Here is a 27117-nt window from a genome sequence, read left to right as displayed (position 1 = left end):
GCAGCACAGAAAGTTAAAGAGTTGGTGATGAAAGAGAAAATGGCCTTCATCTTCAGGGGCAATCGGTTCTTGTATTTACTCAACCATCAAGAGTGCATTTCCTACCTCGTATACCCCAAGACTCTTCGTTAATATAATCATCCTAAATTCCACTATAACCAAACAAGCCTACAGATGCTTACTGGCAAATGAGACTCATATGTGTGTTTGTGTGGGGCGGTGTGGGGGGAGCATATGCCTCAATAGGACATAGATTTAAAAAAAATTAACTGTAATTATGGAGAAAGGAAATAGGAGCAGTATATTAAAAAATATAAGCTCATTTATTTATTTATTTATTGAGGAAATAGACCGGCCCTAAAGATGAGATGCTCTTCCTTTTTATTGACATGAATCGAGATAATTTGGACTCTTGGGATTAATGTCGGGTTCCACATAAATAATGACACCATCTGCCATTCATGATGCGCCTCTCTCTGAATAAACTCCATGAAGCATCCTGCAACCATATGCTGTGTGAGCGCAGGGGTGGTTATTTAAATCCCACTCGGGCTAGGCAACTCCAGTTCCCTCCTGTACTCTCCCCCTCCCCTCCCCCGCCCCGTTTTCATTTCCAAACTGTTTCAGATGCATAGTGAAAACCAGGTTGACCTTGTTGCTCTGCCAGGTAAGCCTGACTGGTAACTCAGGTTAGAAAGCACGCTGGAGAAGAGGCCGGTGGCCTCCAACTGTGCAGGGAACCCAGCTCAGAAGGTCTCCGTGCTGGAGTCGGCAAAGCAGTGTCCAAATACTGAGTGCTATTTGTTTTTCTATGGACCGAACACTAAGATCAAATTCTTCTTAGTTGGGGTGGGGAGATAGATAGCTCAGCGGGTAAAGTCCTTGTGAGGCAAACAGGAGTGCGGGGATTCAGGTACATAGAACATAAGTGAATTTTTGGTTACTCTACACCTATAGGAGGTAGAGGTGGGAGAAGGCCAGACTCGTCAGGAAGTTCCACCAAGAGGGAGGCAGGTCAGGGCTGGAGGAAGCTGGGAAGCCATTTGCTTTGCAGATGGAGAAGAGGCCCCCAAGAAGGAGAAGTCAGACACCCCTAGGAAGTGGGAAAGAGAAGGAGAAGGGTTCTCTCCTGGGCTGTCAAGTCACACCCGCATGCGGACTTCAGATTTCTGACTCCCAGGGGTAACCAAAAATGCACTTTTGTCCTTTGAAGCTGCTAAGTTGGTGGCAGTTTGTTCTGAAAGTAAGGAGAGGCTGATGTTCCTGGGCCTCAGCTCATTGGAATCCACACACTGGCTTGGGACCCGCCCATGGTGTCCAGTAAGGACAGGAAGATGGAGGCGCACCAACACAGAACTACTGTGAGGGCCACCACAGGCTCAGCTCCGGGAATACCTAGAGCCTCTACTATCTCCACCCCGCCAAGACTCACCCATGGGCATTTCCCTCCTATCTACCCAAAGCACTATTTCCATGCCCATCAGGCCGGAGATCCTGGGTATCTTGGAGCACTGACTCTTGAAAAACAAAGCTCTTTGCCTGTTTCTAGGGACCTAACCTAGCGGCAGCTGAGAGTGATCCCACATCTCTCTCTGAGAAAAGAAGACGGGGATATCCCCTCAGGGGCCCCGACAGGAATCTAAGAGGCTATGCCTTTCAAGGGGCGTTTTTGGTGTGTTATGAAATTGCAAACCCCACTGTGTAATTTCAGCAAAAGGTATTCGGGTTCCCCCAGAAGCAGCATTGAAACCAAATAATCCGCTTATCAAGGTACCTTTTGTTTCAGGAGGAAGGAAACAATGAGCCATATTTAGCAGAGAGAGAAGTCCTGCCGCCGAGGAATGTTAATAAATCAGAAATGGGAAAGGGGAAAGATTCAAATTGGCTTGAGTTTCCAGCAAGCTGCAGCGACTTGGCAGGTGCACCCGATCTGGTTTTCCTTGAGGCACACTGGGACAGGCCAGCAAGCCTTCTGCAGGTGTCTATGAGAGTGGGGGTTGGCAGCCAGTGTCTGATGCAGATTAGACTGCGTGCGCAAGTCCACCCTCCAAGACTTGAGACTTCTTATATAAATGTCACGCAAATGTTTTGTTTTGGTTTTTTTATTGTTTTTGTCTTCTGTGTGTGTGTGCTTTAGTTTTTTGTTTGTTGTCTGTTTCTCTCTCCCCCATGTGTCTATGTATCTACACTAGAACTTTAAAACAGTTTTAGTGGAGCCGGGCGGTGGTGGCGCACGCCTTTGATCCCAGCACTTGGGAGGCAGAGGTTAGGGGGATCTCTGTGAGTTCGAGGCCAGCTTGGTCTACAAGAGCTAGTTCCAGGACAGGCTCCAAAGCCACAGAGAAACCTTGTTTCGAAAAAAAAACACACACAAAAAAAGTTTTAGTGTAGTTTATCAACATAATCTAAGGGTGGAAAAGGAGAAGGAAAGGCCGGCGTGTGGTTGGTAGAATTTTTGCTTAGGATGCGTGAGGCTCTGGGTTTGACCCAGCGTTGTATAAACCAGATGTACTAGACACCTATAATCCCAGCACTCAGGATGTAGAGGCAAAAGGACCAGGAAGTTCAAGATCAGCCTGGGCTACATAATGAGTTCATTGCCAGTATCTACATGAGACCCTGTCTCAAAAAGAAATGGAAAGAAAGAAGAGGAATGAGGAGGAAAAAGAGAAAGAGGAAAGAGGAGGAATGGGAAGAGGGAAAGAAAACAGTCCCATAACCTCTGCCCCCTTACCAGGCTTGCTGAGGCCACGAGAATCTGACGTGTTCTGAAGGTCTTCAGTTGATTCTATCTATGCAGGCGATGATTTTGAGACTCGAAAGTTTCAAATATTTACAAGAAATAAAAACGTCCCTGATTATGGTAGCTCAGGGGTTCACCAGACCCTCATAGCTTTGTCTGACTCCAGCCATGATCACCATGATGTGTTTCTTCTTTCTGGGCTGGAGAAAGCTCTGGCTGAAGTCCTTCTGTGTCACTTCTTGCTGATGTAACTGTTCGTGTCCCATTCTCTCCTGCCATGGGGCCTAGTTAGATCAGGGTTTCTCTGCTGTGCCAACACGGAAACTTGCCGTGGCACTGCCCTGTCCATCAGAAGTGTTTATTAACATTGCTGACCTGCACTTGCTCAGCACTGGTAGTGTCCACATCTTGGTTCTGGCCATCAGAAGCATCTCCAGGGGCTGGACACATGGCCCAGTTGGAAAAGCCAGTGCTGTGCTCACATTGAGGACCTGAGTTTGATCCCCAGCATGGGTCCATAAAAAACTAGGTCCTTTGATGTGTATTTATGATCTCAGTACTAGGGAGGCAGAGACGGATGGATCTCAGGAGCTCGCTGGCCAGCCAGTCTGTCCAAATCACAAGCTCCAGGTTCAGCAAGGGACCTTGTTTCGAAAATAAGGTAGGGAGCAACTGTGGAAGGCACTTGACGTCAGTATTTGGTTTGCAAGGCATTCACATGTATGTGCATGCAGAGAAATAGAGACATATCGAGAGAACGTACATGAAAATAATTAAATAAATGCAAAATAATTTTAAAAGAAGAGACCAGCTCTCCCTTAGGCAGTTAATCAGTCACCCTTGGTAGGAACTCCTTTGCTACTCTTTGCAGAAGTCCTTACCCTATCTTAAAACAATCTCGTGTAACCTGGCCATATTTCATTTCAGTGTTACCCGATTCAAAGAAGGAAGGATCTAGATAAGCCATTTGTCATCTAGTGATGTGGGCACCTTCTGAGAATCGCATGCTCCACCATGCCACACCACATAGTGACTGAGACGCCACTAGGCCACGGGAAATTTAGAACTTTACTCTGTCACTGTTCCGCCACCACTGCACCCACGTGGCCTGGAGCATCTTGCCATGTTGTGTGTCTACTTTGATAACATTACACTATGGATTTCTGCTGCTGATCCCATGCAGGACAACTCTACCTCCTTCCACAAACCCAGGCCCTGGGTGATCCCTCCATCCGCCTGTCGTTCTTCCCCGCTCCCATCTTAAGTCCATTCTCTTCCACTTGCGTGAGCCGGCCTACCCTTCCCATCTTGGGCCAGAGTCACCTGGAAAAAGTCCATAGTCTGCCAGCATGTCAGAGAGTGAGCCTCATGTTGATAGCAGTGCATCATGTGGACTGACAGGGTCATTTCCCCCAGAGAGAATGTCTGGGTGCTAAGTGACACAGCCATCTCCTAGGTCCACTATCTCGGGATCTCAAAAACTCAATTTCCGGTGGTGACTCTGCACTGGGGTTCTCTGATGAACAACTGACGGAGGACGCAATATCCCCGACACTGACAGCAAACACAGATACACAGGGAGGGAGACAGCAAGTGGGCACACTGCCTGTGGCGTGGAGACCGGATGGGAAGGTGCAGCTGTCAGCGGCTCCCTGGGCCTCTCTGTGTGGCCTTCGCGAGCCAGCATTGGCCTGAGACATTGATTCAGACCCTTAAGAGCTAGCATTTGTCCTCTCTTCCCTAGAGATGCTGGCAGGCAGCAGTGAGCCAGAATGAGGGTTAGGACATCAGAGCTCAGGGGCCCACCGCAGTGTGGAATGGATTCTGTGCAGTTGGGAGACATGGCAAAGGTCACAGACCTTCCTAGCTCCAGACCTCCCCAAACATGTGATGTGTTTTGGTAGCACACACAGTGCTGAAACCTTTGGGAGTGCAGAGGTGATTGTGCACAGCCACCAGGTTCATAGGCAGGTATTTGGGTGGGACATTAAAGAGACGAAGACTTTCTGGAGTCAACCACGTCATCAGGAGATTGGTTCCCTTCTCATTCTTTTTGAATAGTTCTTCTTCTTCTTCTTCTTCTTCTTCTTCTTCTTCTTCTTCTTCTTCTTCTTCTTCTTCTTCTTCTTCTTCTTCTCCTTCTCCTTCTCCTTCTCCTTCTCCTTCTCCTTCTCCTTCTCCNCTTCTTCTTCTTCTTCTTCTTCTTCTTCTTCTCCTTCTCCTTCTCCTTCTCCTTCTCCTTCTCCTTCTCCTTCTCCTTCTCCTTCTCCTTCTTCTTGTCTAAGATTTATCCATGTGTGTTTGCCTGCATGTATGTATGTGTGCCAAATGCATGGAGTTCTCACAGAGCCCAGAAGAGGGCATCCAGTCCCTGGAACCGTAGTTACACATAGTTGTGAGCCACCCAATGTTGGGACTGCGAATTGAGCCTGGGTCCCCTTGAAAGAGCAGTGAGTGTTCTTAACCTCTGAGTCATCTCCCCAGACCCTCTTTAAGTAATTCTATCATGAGAAAGTATACTGGGTGTTCACCAACAAATGATGATCTTGCCCCTTACTGTAGAAATGACAAACCATAAGCCCAGACCTCTACCTAGGCAGGTAGCTCTTGGACCATGTGATTTTGTATTTTCCTTTTAATTTCTAGAAGGATGACTTTAAAAATTAATTGATATTAATGCATTGCTTATTTCAATCAGTAAAGCTATCAACAATTAACCTCTTGGCTAATTAGAGTGCATTCGTATATCTGGCTACTGTCATGGAAGTGTCTGGTTGAGAGGGCTCAGTCAGTGAAGTGCTTACCAGACAAGCATGAGACCTGAGTTCAACCCCCAGGACTCAATGTAAAAAAAAAGTGTTGTGTGTATGTATGTATACTGTGTATACACACAAGTGCACATGCACCTGAATGTATACACTTAAATTAATAGGTAATAAAACATGATCCTATTCGAGCCCTCATCAGGAACCAGGCTCTCACTAAATGGGTCATATGACTCTCATTACTGAACTTTATCATTCTCATGTAGCTGGTAGAGAGAGGCCCCGTTGTCCACAGGATCATGGTCTCTGGCTCCAGCCAACTGGACGTGAATTTGAACAGCACTAGTACAATCAGGATTTCATGGGAAAAGTCTTTTTCTAGTCCCCCATTTCCTCATCGGTATGTAGACGTTCTCATAGCATGTTTGTTAAGATTTGGCCGGGCGGTGGTGGCGCACACCTTTAATCCCAGCACTTGGGAGGCAGAGGCAGGCAGATCTCTGAGTTCAAGGCCGGCCTGGTCTACAAAACAGGGCTTCAAAGCTACAGAGAAACCGTGTCTCGGAATCCTGCCCAGAAAGTAGACAACCTACTGCCTTCTCTAGCAGGATTGGCTTTATAAGGAAACACCCCCAATAAGCTGTGGTCTCACGTAAGTGGTCTACCTGGGCTGGGCTACTAAGAATGAGCTGCCTCACCTGATGACTTGGCTGTAGATGGCTCGTGTACCATCAGTGGGATGACCTTGCTCTCCCATATTCCCTCCACCCCCAGTACTCAGCCCAGGCTTCTTCCTTTGTGGGCGTCAAAACCGAAAAAGTGGTAGATCAGCCAGGACACCTGTCATATTTGTGATTGACAATTATAATGTTTTCTTTTCTTTTTTTTCCTTTTTTCATTTTGTTCACTTAATTTGTATTTCTGGAAGCAAGAGAACAGCTTTTGGGAGTTAGTTATGTCCTTCTGCCATGTGAGCCCTGGGGACTAAACTCGTGGCATCCATCTTGGCAGCAAGTGCTTTTGTGAGCTGCGCCATCTTGCTAGAAGCTTACAAAAAGTAAACATGTACCCGGTGCCATATGGCTGGTGAGTGGATCAAATGCAGATATCTTCATACTCAAACTGCTTGCCCTTAGCCTTTACCCAAGGCTCCTGAACTTGACTCAGGTCCAGTCTCACAGACTGAATGGGCTCTGAACTAGATTCGGCACAGAGACCAGAGCTGGTACCCTAGACTGTATGCTGAAGATACAGTGACCCTAGAAGATGAAGAGTACCAGCTGTGAAGATTTGAGCAGAAAGTCCACTCCACCTTCATCTTGCAGGCACTGAACTCCACATTTGCTCAAAAGCAAAATGGTCATTTGTGGATTTGTTTTAGTTTTTTAGAGAAAGCAGAAAAAATTATCCCCCTCCTTGAGCCTGGAGAGGGCTCAGTCTGTAAAATGCTTGCCTTGTAAACCTAAGAACCTGAGTTTGATCCCCAGAACCTACACTTAAAATTTGGAGCATAGTAGTACATGCTTGTAATTCCAGTGTTGGGGGGGGGGGCAGAGAAAAGGCAAATCCTTGGGGTTAGTTTGAAGGGTCCAGACCAATGTGAGACCCCACACTCCCTGTCCCCATTCCCCCAAAATGGTAGAGACTCAGAAATGATACCTGAAATGTTCCTCTGATATCCACATGCATGCTCACACAGTTGCACCTGCACACATGCACGTGTGCACATGCATGCACACATACACAGAGACACACAAATATGAGAGAGAGAGAGAGAGAGAGAGAGAGAGAGAGAGAGAGAGAGAGAGAGAAACCCCTTCTGTGCAGGAAGGAAGAGTGAAAAATGATGGCAAAACTTGTTGGCAAAGCTTCATGTTCCCAGCACTCCCTGCGACAGACGGGCTCTACAATCCCATGCTTAGCCTTGGCTCACTCTTGCCCACATAAAAGTGGCTCTAAATCTCTCTACTTCAAGTTCTTAAGAACCGTTTTGGACAGGGCTAAATACTTTAAAATGAAAGTTACTAGATGTGGCTATTTGCCTCTTGGTATTTTGTCAAACTTTGTGAGTTTCTTAAACAGTCACTGCGACACTCCTGAGGACTCTTCCTGGAATGCGGTACCTTGGCAGAGCTTTTGGGTGTCTTTGAAGCTGGCACAGGACCGAGTGGGTTAAACCGGAGATGCTCAGCCGTCTCCCAGTCCCTAACAAGAAAGGAATGAAGGTGCCCTTGTCACTGGTGACCTCAGCACAGGGCCTCTGGGGCTAGGAACAGAGTGTTACTTCTTTGAAGAGACATCTTGACAACCTAAGTTCATCTGGACACAGAACCAAAAGGCAGCTTTGATCTGCTTGCCAGTGTCCCTGCAGGGAAGGGATTAGGGACGCGTCCAGAGGAGAGCAAGCAGGATGTCCCATATGCTCAGGGAGGGTGTGCAGGCTGCTGTTGGAAGGAGAAACAGGGAGTGGGGTGGGGGGAATGGGAGTGGGGGAGAATGAGGTTGGAAAGAAAGAGGAAGAGAAAGATTTCCCAGCTTCTCTGTTATGAATGGGATGGTTTGGACCCCCTCCCCTGCCCCGGGAGTCACAAGGACCAGGCAAGGAGGCAGGCTGACTTGAGGCTGCCAAGGTGGAGGTTGGGCATTCATGATCTTGAGCCCTGCATGCAGTCAGAGACTTAGTAGTGTCCTAAATAGTGGAAGTCAAAGCCCTCATGGGGATCTCATCACAGACAAGCAAATGGCTATCAGCCTACTCACTGGCTGATAAGTTATCTGGGATGGATAGAGGAACACAAGAGGGAGGCGTATGCGTTGTCCATTGCTGACTTAGTGTGGAATCTGAGCAGCCACAGTAGGCACAGATTTAACCATCTGATGATTCTAAACTAGGGCTGTAAACATTAAGTCCATGCCGAGGGTCTAGCAGGCATCTCGCTCAGGATGCAGGGGCCGAGTACCAGACAACAGCCAGCACGCAGATGCCCATTGCTTACTCTGTTCAGTTACAGACAGATCCCCACCGTTTCCATTCTCACTATGTTGAGAGGGAAGCTGGAGACCCAGAGACTCTCAGCTTTTTAAAATGGTGTTTCAGTTTAGAGAAATCTCGTAAGATGCTGTGTGTTGAGCAAAATCAGTTTTCAGGTGGGGCCGGGCATCGTCCGGATCTGAACAGACTAAAGGGCAGTAGGTAGGCTGCTGGCTGCTGCCTGAGCTGAATCGTGAAGGGGACCAGAAGGGTCCAGGGGGCCTTTAAGGGCTCCCTCCTAAGCAGGGGATGGTTGACTTATTCAGCCTCTTGCACATTTGGTGATGGTACTCTGTCCTCAGCTGTAAAGGAAGACAGTGGTGACAACCTGGCCTTCAGTGATTAATGACTAAAGTTACCAAGCCCAAGCGGCCCACATTACCAGAGGACTTGAAATCCTTCCATGTGAATACAGCTGTTTTTGCTCCTGGTTTTTGAATAATGGAGAAGGATTTCTGCTGTTGCTGTTTTTCCTAACAAGCAGGCAAGATCTGTATATAGGAGATGAAGGATATAAAACTAAGATGGCTTGCTCACATTCTTTTTGCTTTGCTGGATATGTTTGCTTTTCTTTATTTTGGCTTTGGCAATGGCTAGAAGAGTTGTAACATAGTAAAAAGAACTTCACGGTCTCTCTCTCTCTCTCTCTCTCTCTCTCTCTCTCTCTCTCTCTCTCTCAATGGTTTTTCAAGACAGGGTTTCTCTGGAACTAGCTGCCTGTCCTGGAACTAGCTCCATAGACAAGGCTGGGTTCGAACTCGTAGAGATCCACCTGTCACATACTTCTTAATATACTTTAAGTTTGTCTGTGTGCTGTGTGTATGCAGTACCAACGGGGGCCAGAAGACGACATTGTGTTCCTCTAGAACTAGAGATATAAATAGGTTTAAGCTGCCATATGGGTGCTCGGAATTAAACCCGGGTCCTCTGAAAGAGCAGCCAGCATTCTTAGCTGTTGAATCGTCTCTCTAGTCCCTGTTTCTATTTACCTTTTGCCCAGATGCCTCGTATTTTACAGTATCTACTTCAGATGGATTTTCTTCTTCTCCCTCCCCTCTGCCTCTGTTTGTGTCTCCTTATCTTTTCTCTTTCTCTTCTCCCTCAGTTATCCTCTACTTCTTCACGGATCCATTCAGAGTTTAGTATTATAATTTGTAGTATGAGTGTGTGCGAGACTCTGTTGTGCATTCATATGTACGCACAGATGCACGAGGGTTTGTACCCATGCAGGTGTGTGATGGCCAAAGGTTGGCATCAGGTGTCTTCTTCTCTTGCCTTCCAGCTTATTTTTCAAACAAAGTCTCTCTCCAGACCTGGGGCTCACCAGTGCAGTTACACTGGCTTGCTGGAGAGCCCTGGGATCCTTCCATCTCTGCCTCCCCCGTGCAGACCTTGCCATGGGTTCTGGGAATTTGAATTTCGATCTCCAGGCTCCCATGGCAACTACTTTACCCACTGAGCCATCTCTCTGGCCCTCAGGTTTAATCTTGCTTATAAGATTTAAATCTGGGGCCTTGGAGAGGTAGCTCAGTGGTTAAGAGAACTGACCTGGAGTTCAGTTCCCAGCACCTACATGGCAGCTCACAATGATCTGTAATTCCAGTTCCAGGGGACTTGACACCCATGGCAAAATACCAATGTACATAAAACAATAAATAAATTGAAAAAAATATTTTTATCTAACATATTTTTAAGCAAGTGTCTACCCAACTGTCCCAGCAATATTTATTAAAGTCTATATTTTTGCCTCAGGATTTGAGGTACTATCTTTACCTCAAGCTAAATCTTTCTTTTTTAGGATTTGCTTGTGGATTTTATTCTATCCTAGGAGTCATTTTCTTACTCCTAAGGTCACTGATTTGGCTGGACTAGCTAGCCAGGAAGGCTTAGAGGTCCTCCTGTATCTGCCTCCCAAGTGCTGGGACCACAGACACGTATCACCATTACCACCTTCTTCTTCTTCTTCTTCTTCTTCTTCTTCTTCTTCTTCTTCTTCTTCTTCTTCTTCTTCTTCTTCTTCTTCTTCTTCTTCTTCTTCTTCTTCTTCTTCTTCTTCTTCTTCTTCTTCTTCTTCTTCTTCTTCTTCTTCTTCTTCTTCTTCTTCTTCTTTCCCTCCTCCTCCTCCTCCTCCTCCTCCTCCTCCTCCTCCTTCTTTTTAATTCTGGAGATCTGAACTCAGGCCCTCAAGTTTGCATGGCAAGCACTTTGTTAAGTCATTTCCCCAACTCCCAGCTTTACATACTTCAGTCTACTTTACATATTGGAACTTAAAAATTCTTAATTCATGGACCATCTGGAAGCCTTGGCTACTTCCGGAAGGTCTCTTTGAGGCTTTGTTCTCCTGGACTTTGGGACTTTAATTCCTTTGTTCTCAATTGCAGCCTGAACATCAAGACCAGAATACACCAGCCTCTTACTGACTGTACTTCTTCTCTTCTCTCCCTTTAGTGGCAGAAGGTCGCCGGATCGTCGATAATATCCAGAGATTCTCTTCATTGCCGCCGTACCTGCCCGTGAGCTTCCACATCCTCAGAACTGAGACCTCCTTCTTCCTAAAGGAGGCCAACCCTGACCTGCTGCGGAATGCCAGCCTGCAGTCCAGGGTGGAGTCTTTCTTTACCTACAAGGCCAGGCAGCCCCCAGTATTAAATGTCAGCTATGGGCCATACTCTGCAGAAAAGGTTATACCCCTGGACTTGATGTTGAACCCCAACTTTTTAGGCCCAACAAATCAGTTTCCCTTTGACTGGAGGCTCAAGGCCTACATCCTCCAAGAGAAAGTCTACCTGAGTCGGCCCAAAGTGCAGGTGCTCTTCCATATTGTGGGCAGAGACTGGGATGACCACAGAGCGGCCGAGAAACTGCCCTGCTTGAGGGTTTTTGCTTTCCGAGATACCCGGGAAGTTCGGGGCAGCTGCCGGCTGGCTGGGGCCCTGGGGCTGTGCGTAGCCCAGCTGGAAATGTTGCCTGGCTGGTTCAGTCTCCCGATGATTATGTCCGGGCAAAGGAGGCCCGCAGAGCAGCCAGAAGGGAACCTCGTGGAATTGTACTACACTGTGCATCCAGGGGATGAGCGAGGGGATTGCACCGGAGGTGACACCAGAAAGGACAACGCCATCCGTCCAGGAAAGGATGGGCAGGAGGACAGGACGTCCCACCTGCAGAAGATTGGCAGCATTGGCCTTTTCCGCACCCAGGACAGCATCCAGCTCAGCGAACTGCGTTTGGATGGCAATGTGGTCATCTGGCTGCCCTCCCAGCCCGTCAAGCAGGGAGACATAGTCACTGCCTCTGTCACCATCTCCAATAACTCTACTGTGGACCATTTCATCCTGAGGTAGGTGCCCAGGCAGGCCTCCTGCCATGCCGAGTCCAGAGTGAAGTCTGACTCCGCGCATGGGGTAGGGCAATTGCCACCTCCCCCTGGAGAGAAGCCAGTGATTTCAAGCAGAGGTGTGCTGGGAAACTGTTCCTAGGCTCTGTCTGTTGTGGGTGATGAACGGGAAAGGGCGATGCTGCCTTGTAGGTGGCCCCTTTTTCTCTGCCAACTACAGAATTAAAATTCAAGAAAACAACCCTGTGCAAAATGAGCTCATTGACTTGCAAGTGTCGTCGACTTCTCAGATAAAGAAGGGGCCCCATAACTGGGAAGACCACCCACTTTAAGGGGCTCGGGGGGGGGGGTATTTTGTTGTAGGGTGTACCACCCAATGATTGTTCCTCCTTCTCATTTTCTATTGATCCAAAGGCTTTGTACCTTCCTAGAGACTAGCTTTCTCTGTCTGTAATGTTGATGAACTGGTGTGAAGGTGGAAGCCCCCACCTTATTGTGGGTATTCCAACAGTCATAGTGACCCAATACTACCAATGAGGGTGATGGGTTTGTGTTTTAGAGAAATGGAACCTTCGTGCTGGGGGCAAAAAGCCATGCGAAAACCTCAAAGCTGAGATGACCGTTTGTCTTTCTACCATCCTGGGAGCCCATGGCCTTAGGATGGCAAAGCTGAAGAATTTCAGTGTTGTGATGGTAGGGTCTTTGGCCCTGAGGTTTCATCAGACTGGACAAGGAGGCTAGGCTTTCGTTGTCTTCATTTGCTTGTCTACGGATGTGGTTGTGATATGAGCTTACACATTCATGCCCAGCCCAGGGGTATTGATGGCCCCTGGGCTGTATTTAAGAAAAGACTCTCAAGGCTTGCCTATCTTTTTCCATTGGTTTCGTGTTTCCCTCTGGTAGCTAGGACAGCTCAGTGATTCTAGAGGTATGCCTAGCAAAACAGCAGACAGGCTCCATCTTGGGAAGCTCGCCTCCATGGCCACTGTGAGCTGGGCACAGGGTATCCGGAGGAGCTCTTATGGGCTGCTTCTCACTAAGAGGGTTTTGGGACTCGGCTCAGGGACATGTGTTTTATAACGTGCCTAAGGAAAGCCCCATGAGGCAGAGCCGCTTCAGAGGAGTCCAGGAGTTTCACAATAGGGAACGGAGTTGATAGTCAAAAGAGAGGGCTTTTGATTGGCAGTCAGAAAACCTTGGGTTATAATTGATGTAGCTACAGTTTGTTCCTCTTAGAAATGTGTGTGTGTGTGTGTGTGTGTGTGTGTGTGTGTGTATGTGTGTCAGATGATTTGCTTTGGAGGAAAATGTTTTCAAAACAGAACGCCAGCCTGCTATTCCACACTTCAGTAGTCTGGCTGCCAGGATGGTTATTTTTAAGGCTTTTGCTTTTTTTGCGTGTGTCACATAAAGAATTCAAATTCTAAGATTCTGATACGTTTTTTAATCCTGCAGGTTCCAATAATTATTTACTGAGTGCTCTGTCTTATCAATATACACACTTTCCTGTGTCCGTGATCTTCAGGAACCAAACCGTGATCAAACCGCGATCCCATCTGTTCGTGTTAACTGAATATTCAGTGGCTGAGCTGCACCCTCTGCTCTTTCTTGCTATTTATGAGTGGATGGATGTGGTTGCTCTGGCTGTAATTGAAGGACTTAAAATACAACCCCCTCCCTATGCAAAATCCATGTCTTTCATGGGCTTGAAATGGATGGGTTCGGGGGCAGGGGCTGGGCCGGGGGACAGTGTATTCTCGGGAAATGTGTCTGTGGCTTCCTGCAAGTTCCATCACCTTATCAGTGAGGAGCCAAGGTGGTGAAGATCCAGCTTCTGCTACTGCTGCTTCGCCCTGTTCCCACCCCCTAAGCTGAGCAGGGAAGTTACTGATCCAAGTTCTGAGTTTAAATCTGAGTTCATTGCTTTGCCTGGGGCTCTTCGATCTTGTAAATTGAATACAGGCAGTACTGGCTTGGGGATGTGGGGCTGAAGGGCAGGCAACTGCAACACTTGGAGGGAGTTGTGACATGTCAGCGGCACCCTTTGTTGTCCCCCACTTGTGTGAAATAGCATTCCCCTTGAGAAAGTGTAGCCTCTGCTCTCCACAGGGTGACTCTGAGACCCCCTGGGCAGCCTGGATCTAAGGACCAGGCAGTCTGGTTGCAGGGGAGTTGCTCTGGCCTGGCTATTGCAGAATGATGTCTGGATTTTCCATTCTTAAGCTAGAACCTCTGTCCTGGTCCTGTTTCTGCCACACACAGCCTGGGTGACTTGCAAGGCTTCTCTTCCCAGCCTCAATCTCCTTATCTTAAAGATAAATTCAGTTTTATTACCTGCTTCTACAGGTCTGTCATAATTCTGTATTTATGGGGTGGTTTATACCAGTGTCTCGAACATAACGAAGATCGAATATTATCATATTATCCATAGATTTTTTTTAAAAAAAATTATGAAACTCCCTTGAGTTCTATTTTAGCAGCAGAGGGACATTGTTCTGTGAATCCCTCGGCTCCCATGCTTGTCCTCCAAACTGTACTGATTGACATATCACCCTGGCTTTGTTAGGAAGGACCATCTTCTAGAAAGCAGGGCTTTCAGAGCACAGAAATGAAAAAGTTCCCAGAGTTGAGTGTGTCTTAGTGTCCACGCTCTGACTCACAGCATTCTAATCACAAATCACAACAGGCCTCGTGCAAGGAGGTGAGCCTTGCTCACACACAAAGGCTTCGTGTCCTCTGACCTTAAACTTGACATCAAGTTCCTCAGCACAGGAGACCCAGAGCACACAGAGACCCAAGTGCTTATGTCTAGAGCACATGCAGAATCCCACGTGCTTATATGTAGAGCACACACAGAGACGCATGTGTTTATGGCTAGAGTGCACACAGAGACCCACATACTTACATCTCCGTTCTGAACCCAGTGACCAGAAAGAAAAGTATTGTCTGACGGTTTGCCTTGGAGTGATCCACTCTCATTCCAAAGACCCAATTTTACTATTTGAAACGGGGGGAGGGAAATCATTTAAAAATAAAGGGGCGATGACTCAGCAGTTAAGAGCACTTACTGGTTTTGCTGACGATCTAGGTTCAATCTCCAGAACCTAAATAGTGGCTCACAAATGCCTGTAACTCTCATTTCAGGGGCTCTGGTGGCTACTCATTGGGTTCCTGCATGCATGTTTACATGTAAACTCACAAAGGCAAATACACATAATAAATAAATAAATAAATAAATAAATAAATAAATAAATGAATGAATAAATAAATAAATAAATGAATAAATGAATGAATGAATGAATATTAAAAGGTGAAGGGTGACTGGGGAATTATTGTTCAGAGAGCCACACCTTCGCCATGCTAGAGTGGAGACTGGAGTTCAGGTCCCCAGGGCAGCCCACCAGTAATCCCAGCCTTGGGAGGAAGACATAGGAAAGTCACAGAACAAACTGGCTAGGAGACCAGCCACATCTGTGACCTCTGGGTTGATTGAGAAACTCTGCTTCCATGAAAAAGGTATAAAAGAGATTTAGGATGGTTTCCAGCATCCACCTTGGGCCTCCGGGTGTTTGCAAAAATATGTACATACACACATGTTGAAACATGCATTCACATACATGCATGACACAAATATGTGAAACATGGAAAATAAAATAACATAAAGTGAGGAGAGAGTTATGGACGGTATAGATACCTGGGGATTTTCTGCTATCTGGCTTTAAGTTGACCATTGGCCCATTTGAGCAGCTTATCATATGGTTTTCCATTCTGTGCTCCCCTATTGCAGATCTCAGCTTTTCCTATCTCCTTAGTCTCCAACCTCTACCTCATCGTCTATAATTCTCTTTGAAATCGGGGCATGGCAATACATGCCTTGAATCCTAGCATGCAAGAGGCAGAGGAAGGTGGTTCGCTGTGAGTTCAAGGCTAGCCTGGGCTACATGGAGAGTTCCAGGCCTGCCAGGGCTACACAATGAGACCTCATCTCAAAAACAGAACAAAAAGCAGCTCATTTCTTTTTCTGATACTCCGGTGGCCAGCTGCAGAAATCACTGTCTTTCCCAGTTACCTTCTCCCAGCTTCGTCCCTCAATCTGCCAATCCATACCTTGCTTTCAAGGCCACACATTGACCATTTTAACTAAGTTGCATGTAATATTTGGATTAAAAACTCATGTCACAAGGCACATTATCCCTTTCAAGTTTATTCGTAACTGAGGAAATTTTTAAAGCGGAATAAGCCCAGTTGCCTTGGGCAAATTTTGGAAGAAATATCCAGTTTCCCTTAAGGGATGTGCCCTGTGGACAGGTGAGATATGAAACCTTTGCCTGTGCAGGGTGCCCTCTTCAGGCCCTGGATTTGGAGGAGGATCCTGCATCATTGATGGATTCTGCACGCTCTACCCACTCTGTCAAACATTCGCTGTTGAACATCTGGACTGAGAAGTGACCACAGTATTTGGGCACAGTTACCACAGCCTGGATGATGATGATAAGGCCTGCCTTCTCAACCTGGTACTTGTCAGATGAGCAGGCATGTTCAGACACTAGATGCCTTAAGCTGGGGAGCATCTCAGAGACCCTTGAAGACCTTAGCATTTAACCAGGGAGGCGAGGCTTTGCTGAGAGAATGCATCCCACAAGCAATTTCATGAGCAGTGAGCCCTCCAGGCCAGGCAGGAAAGCTTTGCACTCCAGCAGGCTAGAGAAATAGCCGTGTGCCTGTAAGATGCCTAGGGGGCTCAGGTAGCCACCCTCCTCCAATCATCCAGCTCTTACTCCACAGGGGGGAGCTTGGTTCTCCACCCACCCCCACGATTAACCTCTTAAGAACAGCTATGTGAAGCCTGCTCTTGAGCAAATGAAAGGCTTACATTCTCCAAGTTGTTTGTTTATTCATTTATTCGTGTGTTATCTCATGTCTGTATTGTTTGTGATGCATGCACATGCATTTGCCCATGCTCGCAGAGGCTGGTGCTGGATATTGGATGTCTTCCTGTCACTGTCTACCTTACTTCCTTGAGACAGGGTCTTTGGATATTTCTAGGCCCCACTACTGGGACTACAGGCACTACCAACCATGCCAGCTTTTTACATAAATGCTGGGGCTTCAAACTCAGGTCCTCATGATTGCATAGCCAACACTATTACCCCCTGAAAGCCTTCTTCCCATCCCCTAAATTGTCTTTTCTGTCTGGGATTTTAAAACATTGCTCTGTTTCCAGGGTTGTTTTTTTTTTTTACATTTATAATTACCTTCTTTTTGAGCCAAACAAGACCCAACACTCTCCCATTTTCACTGTGCACACAGCATTTCTTTTAATTCAGTAAATCTTTGTTCCACTCATATTGACTAAGCCTGTGGGCAGAGCATTGTTCTATGGCAGTGAAGGAACCAGGGTAACCACATTCCTGAGTGGGTTTTCTGCACTAGTGCGAGAAGGGAACCTGCCCCCCCCCACACCCAATAAGGAAGCTAATGCTATAAATATGACCAGGGAGAAGAGGAGAGTCCTGAGAAGGCATTTTGAATGAGGCAGGCCTTGCTGGAAGGTAGCACAATGGACAAGCATAGTCATGGAGGCTTCAGGGCGAGGATGCTGAGACAGGATGGAAGAAGGATCAGTTAATGATGACCAGATGAAGACACAGACCATGTGCTCCCAGCCCTGTCAGCAACTAAGCGTTCAAACTGAGTACAGATCGTTGAATGTAGAAGGCTCTGGAACACGCGGAGGTGACAACTGAAGAGGGAAGCTCGCTGTTTCACGTGTATCTTTGCTCCCACGGACTCCTGTGTTTCTCCAGCCCTCAGAAAGCTTTGCTCAAGCTCTGAGACCTAGGATAGCAAAAGTGTCCCCTTTTAGGTAGGTAGTGTTTTGCCTGCATGTATGTGTGCACACAAAATGCTTGTCTCAAGGCCATGGGGATCAGAGGAGGGCATCTGATGTCAGGAACTTAAGTTACAGATTGTAACCACCATGTGGGTGCTGGGAACCCATCCTGGATCCTCTGGGAAAGCAGCAAGTGCTCTTAACTGGTGACTCATCTCTTCAACCCCACCCCAAGAGGATTAGTTTGTTACTAATTCTTTGAGAATTTCAATCCATCCCTACCCAGCACACTTCCCTGCTGTGCCATGAAAGCACTCTTTGCCGTCATTTATAGGCCCTTGCAATCCTTCCACCTTTTCTTCCTCAGTGATTCCAGAGTCTTATAGAAAAGAGGATGTGATACATATGTCCCATTTATGTCAGAGCACTCCCTAGTCTCTTACTCTCTGCACATTGAAGAGTTATGGGTCTCTGTATTAATCACTATCTGTTCTTGAGAGACGAGTCTCTGATGAGGGCTGAGAGCTATATTAATCTAAGGATATAAGGGTGAGTTGTTAGGTCTGTCCAGTTAGCAGAGTGCTAGCAGTAGGTTCTTCCTAGTGCCTACAGCCTGTCTAGACACAGGTTCTTGGTCCCAGTAATGATGCCAGGTATAGGTTCCATCTTGTGGGATGGGCCTTAAATCCAATCAGAAAGTGGTTGGTTATACACCTGATGTTTGTGCCACTGTTGAACCAGTGGACACGTCTTGCCAGGCTGGTCGTTATTGTACTTTGTAAAATTCACAGCTAGGTAAGATTGAGGATGACTTTTCTCCACCAAGAGTGTGCCTGGAACCTTCTAGCACCATGAAAGCTTTCCAGTAGGAATGAAGCTTCCATGGGAATACCTGCTTGATTTCTTCACGTTCTATGACTCAAGTATATAGTGTCTTCAGCAACAGGGTCCTACAGTCAAGTTCTGGAGGGTAACTTCATTTAAATTCTTTATTTATATATATGGTGGTGAAGTGTGGAGCTAATCCTGACAATGGAGGGGACAAAGAAAAGCTGTTCTAAAGCCAGCATCCAGCCCTTCATAGCCTTGTCTTCCAGAGGTGGGACCGTAAAATGGGCGAGGAATGTAGTAGCCTAAGATGGGCTCAGAGGCGATGCCCCTTTCTCCCCTCACTCTTGGATACAAACTGAATCATTCGCTGTGATCCCTGTGACTGCTGAGTGAGGCACAGTCACCATAATCGGTAATTCCCTGGTTCCCCAACCGAGTCAACATAGCCTTGGTATAATCTCAACATATTTCAATAAATAAATAAAAACCAATCCCAACTGTGACGTGTTCTTAGCATGTTCCAGTCAATGACTAAAAAGGATGAATGCAGGAGAGCAGCTAAAGAGATGGACCATGGGACTTCATCTACAAGAGGGCTAAGAGAGCATTGGTTCCCAAGCAGAGGAGGTGGATTGTTTTTGAGAAGCCTGACAAATGCCACTGAGGCTGGCTCCCACCTCCTTTACAGGGGCTAGGAAAGGTTAATCCAATAAAATCAGCTTGTAACCAACCAGCACAAAGGGCAGAGTCCTGGACTCCCACCAGAGGTCAAAGGGTAGCATGCCATACAATGGCACAGAGGACACAAACGTGTACAGAAATATTATCGTTATAGCCAGACATAGAGACCACTCATCAGCTGCTAGGTGAATCAGCAAACGTGAGGTCCCTTTGTAGTGGAAGAAAATGAGGTACCGATAAAGAATTAAATTATGATATATGCTGTCGTGTAGGTGAACCTCGAACATACAATGCTGAAGGAAGTCACATACTTATGACTCTAGCGACTGTGATTTCATTTGTATAAAATGTCTTGAACAGGCAAACCAGAAAGAGACAGTGATCAGTGGCCAGGACAGGTGATGAGAAGGGAGTGATGTCAGCCTCTGGGACTGATAAAAATATCCTGAATTAGATAGTCATGAGGATTGCAAAGTTTATTTAGCATGCTTCACAGTTCTAAATCCAACTGCCTACCTGCTCACGGTGACCAGCCTTTAGGGTATATGCCACACCTAGGGAGCTAAAAGAAACAGGAGACACAGGCCCTGAATGTTCCAGTATTACTTCTGAAGGGATTGGCCACCTGACAGCCCCAGCAACTGGTAATAAATGAAAAGTTTACTGCCAGGCTTTGTGGCTTTAACGAGAAGCCAGAAAGGGGTATTCATAAGTGCCTCCATTTGAAGAGTGTTATAGTTTCATTTCTGTTGCTGTGATACAATATCCTGATGAGGGAGTTAGGGGGGAAAGGGCTTATTTGGTTTTTGGTTGATAGTTCAGGTTTACAGTCCATCATTCGGGAAAAGCCAATGACATCACATTCACAGTCAAGGGCATGCGAGATAAACAAATCCATTACTTGCTCCCAGCTAGCTCTCTCTTTTCTTATGCTGTTCAAGACACTCTGCCTAGACCGCCCACAATGGACAAAGTCTTCCTAAATCATTTAGACAATCCCCCACAGACATGCCCACAAGACAGTCTGGATAGTCTAGTCTAATCTAGATAATCCTTCATTAAGAATCTCTTACCTGAGGCCAGAGAGGTGTCTCAGTGGTTAAGAGCAATTGCTGCTCTTGCAGAAGACCTAAGTGTGGTTCCCAGCAGCCACGTGGTTCCCAGCAGCCACGTGGTGGCCCACACCTATCCATGACTCTAGCTCCAGGGGATCATCTGACATCTTCCTCGGGCCTCTTCAGGAACCCGTACTTATGTGCACATACCTACATGCAGAACCACATGCATTAACGTAATTTAAAACAAAATATTATTTTAAAAAGGATCCTCTTCCCCGGTGACCCTAGGTTATGTTGATATGACGGGTAGCCCAGTCCTGTTACAGCTGTCACGTGACAGACACAAATGCCTGCAGGTGCTCTTTTTGCCTCCAAGAAGGAATAATTAGGGGCTGGAGAGATGGCTCAGTTGGTGAAGTGCTTTCTGTACAAGTGTGGGGACCTGAGCTTGGATCCTAGAGCCCACGGTAAGAGCTGGGTGGTGTGGTGCCTGTAATCCTGGCATGGTAGAGGCAGGTCAGAGGGTCCTTGCCTCTCCCCACAACCCGTCAGTCTAGCTGAATCAGTGAGCCCAGGTCCAGTGAGATACCCTGTCCCAGAAAACAAGATAGAGTGCTGGAAGGAGGCCCTGATGTCTGCCTTTGGCCTCCACATACACATTTGCATACCTGCATGTATCCTCGCTGGCCCCCCATACACACAAAGTAGCAATGAGATTTTTGCATCTGTCATGACAACTAGTTCCAAACTTTGTAACTTAAAGCAGCAAAGCTTCTTTCCCTCACAGGTTTGAAGGCCAGAAGTCAGAAGTCAAGGTGCCTGCAAAGTGTCTAGGGAAAATTCCTTCCTGTCACTCCCCGCTCCTGATGGCTCCTGGTGGTGTGGCCCTCGTCCCTCAGCTTGTGGTTGCGGTGCTCACTGCAGCTTCTGCCTGTCACGCCTTTCTTCTTGCTGCTGCTCCGTGACTTTTACATCTCAGCGCCCCCTTCCTTCACCCTGTGAGGACATTGTCATTGAGTACCAGGGCCCGCTCACTGGTGGCACCTCACAGAGGCTCTCATTGTGAGGCCCCATGTGGGCATGTGTTCTGGGATGGGAGCTGCATTGACTCCACCACAGAGAAGCCACTTCAAGCCTTTGGCTCTTCGAGTGCTGCCATACCCCTTGGCAGCACCAGCCATGTCCCCTATCAGGAAGCACCAGAGTTTGAAGTAGGTCTCTCCCTTCCCCACCCCCATCCAGTCCTGCACCCTCAAGTTCACTCCTCTTAATTGTTGAGCCTAGACTGCCTGATGCTGTTATAATTCAATTTCACAGAGACATCTTTTCTCTTCTGATCTCTTTCATGTTTGAAGATTTGTAAAAGAAAGAAAGAAAACAACAAAAACATAAAAAAAAAAAAAGAACCCCACAGCTCCTCCTCCCCAAAGCATTTTCCAGATACCTGGACCACCCTGGCCATTTCTGCCCCTACCTTCCCAACTGGCCATAAAGCTATGAGGTCAAGGGAGAGCTGGTCTGTTCTCAGACTCCCCATTACCAGAGGAGACCCTAAGACACAATCAAGTTTGCATTGACAGCACCTTTGGAAGAAAATCGGAAAATTGCAGAAATTCATTTTTCTGCACCCTGTCCGATGTCTGCTATTCTCCCCACCGCATGCCTGCAAAGGCGAGGGCTTGTTTTCATTTTCTTTGACTTGTCATTTTAAACATGTCCTCCTGGAACAGACAAAAGGAGCCGTTTTCTTTCTGCTTGGGAAGAAGTAAAGAAGTAGTTTCCTGCTCCAGCCCCTGTCTCCTCCCCAACTCCCCCCAAACACATCTGGGTTGCCAGGCAGCCCAGCCTTGGTTCAGACTTTCAGAGCTATTTGCTGTTGTGGGAAACATTTGAGCAGCAAATTGACTCCAGCTCGGAACAGAGAGGAGCCAGAGAGCCCTTCCGACCCACCACCCGCCGCCTTTGTTCCACATTCTTTAACCCACTTAAAAGTCATCTTGGCTCTCAAGTTCCCCAAATTATGCCTTTGACTGTGGTGCACAGTTTAACCCATAAGGAATGGGCCTGTGGCATCTTGTGTCTTTCTGGAAAATTCTCGGAGTGCAGAGGTGCTAGAAGGATCAAGCTGTAATTGCAGCAGGGAGGCTCAGTCCTTTCTGTCTTTTGTTCCTTTGTTGTGGTGTGTATATATAAGCATGGATGTGTATGCATATGTGTTTGTATGTGTGTTACTGTGCATGTATGCATGTGTTTATGCATGTAAGTGTGCACATACGTGTATGTGTATATGTTAGCATGTATGTATGTACATGTGTGCATTGTATGTATATGTTTGTGTGTGCATATTTGTATGTGGCATTAGAGTGTATATGTATTGTGTGTATATATGTGTGTGTTTATAAGTGTAAATGTGTAGTTAGTATGTGTGGATGTTATGTGCATATATATGTATGTTTATGACTTGGGAGGTCCTTCTATCTGTGTGTTGCTTTTATTGGTTAATGAATAAAGAAGTTGTTTCAGCCAGTGGCTTAACAGAATAGAGCTAGGAGGGTAACTAAACTGAATGCTAGGAGAAAGAAAGCAGAGCCATGAGAAGCTATGTAGCCCCACCAAAGACAAACACTGGAACTTTACCCGGTAGGCCACAGCCTTGTTGTGATATACAGATTAATAGAAATGGGTTAAATTAAGATGTAAGAGTTAGCCAATAAGAAGCTAGAGCTAATGGGCCAAGCAGTGATATAATTAATACAGTTTCTAGGTGGTTATTTTGGGGCTGAACAGCCAGGAACAAACAAGCGGCCTCTTCCAATATGTTTATATGTATATATTAGCATGCATGTATTGTGTGTATGTATGTGTATGCACACGTGTATGTGTGTTAGTATACATGCAATTTTAAGTGTGCATGTATGTGTATGTGTGTATCATAGAGCTGTGTATGTGTATGCTTGTATTGTGAGTGTGTGCACATTGTGTGGGGGTGACTTAGGTCTATTGTATGTATATGTGTGTATTGTGTTCTTGTGTATGAGATGTATACCTGTATGTGCATGGGTGTGGAAACAAGGGAACAACTTCAGATGTCACTTTTGGGGCGTTCCATCCACCTGTTTAGTTTTTGGTTTGGGGGTGTTTTGTTTTGTTTTGGTTTGGGTATTTATTTATTTATTTATTTATTTATTTATTTATTTATTTATTTTGAAGCAGGGTTTCTCACTCTCCTGAAACTCACCCTGTAAGTGAGGCTGACCCACCAATGAGTTCCAGGAATCCACCCGTCCCTGGCTGCTCAATGCTGGGATTCCATCATGTACCAGCAATGCCTGGTGTTTTATGTGAGTGCGGGGCTTGAACTCAAGGCTTCATGCTTGCATGTTCAGCACTTTCCCAACTAGAGTGACTTCCCAAAGCCCGTTTCTGTTTATGGACACTGGCTCTTACTATGTTGCCGGGGCTGGCCTTGCACACGTCATGTAGCATGGGCTGGTGTCAAACTTACAGTCCTCAGCTGTAGCCTTGGGAGTGCTGGAATGACCAATGTGTTCCACCGTGCCCAGTGAAGTGTTGTGGATATTTTCAGGTGTAACTGCCCAGTTAGTCTGTGGTCTGATGTCAGTTCTCTGGGGCTCCTGAGCAATGTGTCTTGTCCTCCTCAGAGATATTAGCCAAGTCCAACTCTTAGCCAGGGATGAAAAGACCATTTAGAGAGTTTTCTGATGGTGTCACCTCTTTATGATTGCTCCTAAATTCAGGCTGCCATTGCAGTCTGTGTTCCCAGTGTTCTTAGAGGCATTGGGCATGTGTCTTGGAGTTCCCTCTGGACAACTGCCGTCCACTTTGAGAGGAACTCTTTCTGGAAAGGCAGATGCTCTGTATGGGGACATTGGGGACATGGAGGTAGCCAGAAGTAAACCATACAGCAGCAGGACAAGGGAAGTGGCTGCAGCTCTCAGCTCCCCAGGTCTCATCCACCTCCCTTCCCCCAGAGCTGGGATCCTTATCTTCCCCTCTCCCTCCAGTGCGATTCATGGTCTCTACATCCATCTTACATGAGTTAGGACTTTTTTCCTCAGTCCTCTCCCTGGAGAACACCGATCTGGGAGGCCAGGATGCTCCCACTCAAGACAGAAACATGGCAGCAATGTGCAGAAGGCAGGGACCACATCTTACCTTCCCTAAAGTCTCTGCCCCCACTGCCACATTGCCGTGACAAGACAATCACAGTGTAGGCTTCTCTTGAGTTTCCCAGAGGGGTCTTTGAAAATAGAACTTGCTATCGACAAAGGAATGTGAGTTCTTTTCTGCCAATCTTGCCCAACACAGCCCGGATAGAACCTGTGGATCCCAAGAGTCAAACAAAACTCTAGCTCCTCTTGGATGCTGTGGCTCGGGTGGTCCTTGTGGGCTCCTAACAGTGTGTCTCCATGGCGCTTGGGGAAAAAAGCCAGTCTTCTCAGCAGCCAATCCTGCAGACGATAATACAGAGCCACGGAGAGGGAAGGCATGTGTCTGTCACATTCAGTTCAGTTACAACTCAAACTGACTTGAACTAAAAAGAGCTTTCTTTGTCCCCTGCAATGGAACTGGTGGGGGGATTTGGATTCAGAGGCCTCTGGCTGAAATGACATCCCTTTGGCACAAATTATCATTACCGCCCTCATTTTCTGCTCAGGGAGCCCCAGTGGCTCCTGCCTCTTGCCCTGCGTAGAGTCTAAAGTAGATGTCTCTCTTATAATGAGTCCAGTAAATGGCCTGTAATTGAGTTGCCTTGACTTTGTTTGGGCCACACAGCCATCTCTAATCTACTTACAATGGCCGGCAAAGGCAAGTGGGCTATTCTTAAAGCTGAAAGAGGCGAATGGATCTCACCAAAGCATGTTAAGGGCCAGTGGAGATGGGGTCATCTGGGAAAGCAACAAAATGAAGGTGCTAGAAGGAGGAGGACTCGTGGGTGGGGCAGGAGCTAGCCACGGGTGCGCACTCGGGCTACAGCCTAGCGGCAGAGGCACGAGGGTCAAGCATAGGTAAAGAGCTTCAAAGTCAGCACCACCAGTTCCCCAGCTGTGTGACCACGACAGGTTCCTAAGCCTTGACTTCTGCGTGTGGATAAATCGTAGTGTACAGCGGTATCATGAGACTTCAACCAGATAGAATTTTATTACAGTTGGTACCTATTTTACTTTTAATAAATATTATCTGTTTTTATATTGCTATTATTTTTTATTACACATATTTTGTTTTGGAGGTCGCCTGACACATTGGGCCTTCGGATAGAGAGCTGTGAGTAAAATTAGGAGCATCTGACTTGGGGGCCCCTATCTCTAATGCAGGATCAACTTCTATTGGGGAGACAACTGCCCTTGCTTTCATTGAGATCAACCAAGGACTGGTTCCACCCGCTTCCCCAGAGATACATTTAGGGGGATTTTTTTTTTTTTTTAGTTATTGACTTGAGAGTGGGGAAAATTGCTACTGGTGAATGGAAACTAGGGAGGGTGTTAGGTACGTCACCGTGCACGAGACGGTCTCCTCCACTGAGCAGAAAGAACAGCTGAGCAGGTTCATGACCGCCCCTGTGAGAGTGGTACACAGTTGCTTCTCAGACTTCAGAGCCCACGTGTGTCATAGAGACTCATGAGCGTGCCCTCTCCATCTTTAAAAAACTGCCCGATAAGGACAGAGCATCCCTTCTTGGCAAGGCCAGGCTTCTGTTTTGCACATGTTGGCTGAAGATAATGTGGCCATGAGCCATTGAACTCGAGGCCAATTTTCCTGTTTACCAGAGAGCAGGGGCTTGATCTAGTTAGTTTAAACCTTGCTAGTGAGTCCATCTTCCCACCTCTGCTTCTGCAAACAAGTGATAATCTGGATCATTCAGACAGAACCTGTCCTTGATATCACATCAGCAGGAAGCGGACTGCACTTTTCTCGGGTCCCTTCAGTATCCATTAATGAACACTTCCTGGAACGAGGTTGGGCATGTGACCTCACCATCGATGGATCTCTGTCAGGGTTTCTGAGATGCAAGACTTAAAGATGGAGTCCAGATGACAAACTCAGTTATGTCATCCCAAAGTGCGGAGTGGGGAGATGAGTCACACGTGGTGACTGAGTTAAAACGGGATCGTGGGAGCACACGTTTGGTTCAGTGGGGTTGTTGGATGAAAGGTGCTGGGGGAGGGACGCCCCCTGGCTCCTCCTCGCTAAGTACTTGGTTTTATGTCTTTGAAGAATTCGGGAGAGTATTTCTTTCCGTGCCCTTCCAGCAGCAAGCCTGTTATTGGAGTTTAACTCTTTAATGGCTCACCTCATAGTGGGTGTGCTATTTTGATACAATAAATGATACTTTTACCTGCTGTAGTTCTTGCTATATCATGGTTCTTCTCGAGACTGGGAGATGGGAGGGACTTTTACTTAGACAAAATCAGATCAACTCTGTATCTGTAGCAAACAATGTGGTCTTTGTCTTCCTTCCTGGCCTGTCTTCTGAAAGCTTTTCCCACCCGTACTATCCCTGTAGATGGCCCCAAACACTTCCTGTCTGGTTCATGACTCTTTGTTTGCTCAAATAAAAACATTTTGATTTAGTTTTCTATTTAGCATCTTTAGTTAAAAAGGTTTGTTTCTGTGAGTGTTTGCCTACATGTATGTCTGTGCACTTTGTGTGTGCTGTGTCCTTAGAGACCAGAAGAGGGAGCCATATCCCCTGGAACTGGAGTTACACATGATTGTGACCCACCATAAGGATGCTAAAAACCAAACCTGGGATATCTATAAGAGCAGCCAGTGCTCTAACCACTGAACCATCTCTCCAGCCTAAGCATCTTTAATTTTT

The 27117-nt window shown here is 46.7% G+C and overlaps 1 protein-coding gene across 2 annotated transcripts in view; it reads left to right on the top strand.

Moving 5' to 3' along the window:
- Window positions 1-27117, top strand: part of Tmem132c (transmembrane protein 132C) — a 301046-nt gene that overhangs the window by 101266 nt on the left and 172663 nt on the right. For both annotated transcript variants that reach the window (XM_050146639.1, XM_050146638.1), the window contains exon 2: window positions 10988-11876. In XM_050146639.1, the coding sequence (XP_050002596.1) occupies window positions 10988-11876 (889 nt within the window). The remainder of the gene's footprint in view (window positions 1-10987; window positions 11877-27117) is intronic.

Source organism: Alexandromys fortis, unplaced genomic scaffold (genome assembly GCF_014885135.2).
Source record: "Alexandromys fortis isolate MF-2015 unplaced genomic scaffold, M_Fortis_MF-2015_v1.1 scaffold_56, whole genome shotgun sequence".
Classification (NCBI taxonomy): domain Eukaryota; kingdom Metazoa; phylum Chordata; class Mammalia; order Rodentia; family Cricetidae; genus Alexandromys; species Alexandromys fortis.
Note: the sequence above shows the minus strand (reverse complement) of the source record. Positions and strands in the feature narration are given on the sequence as shown.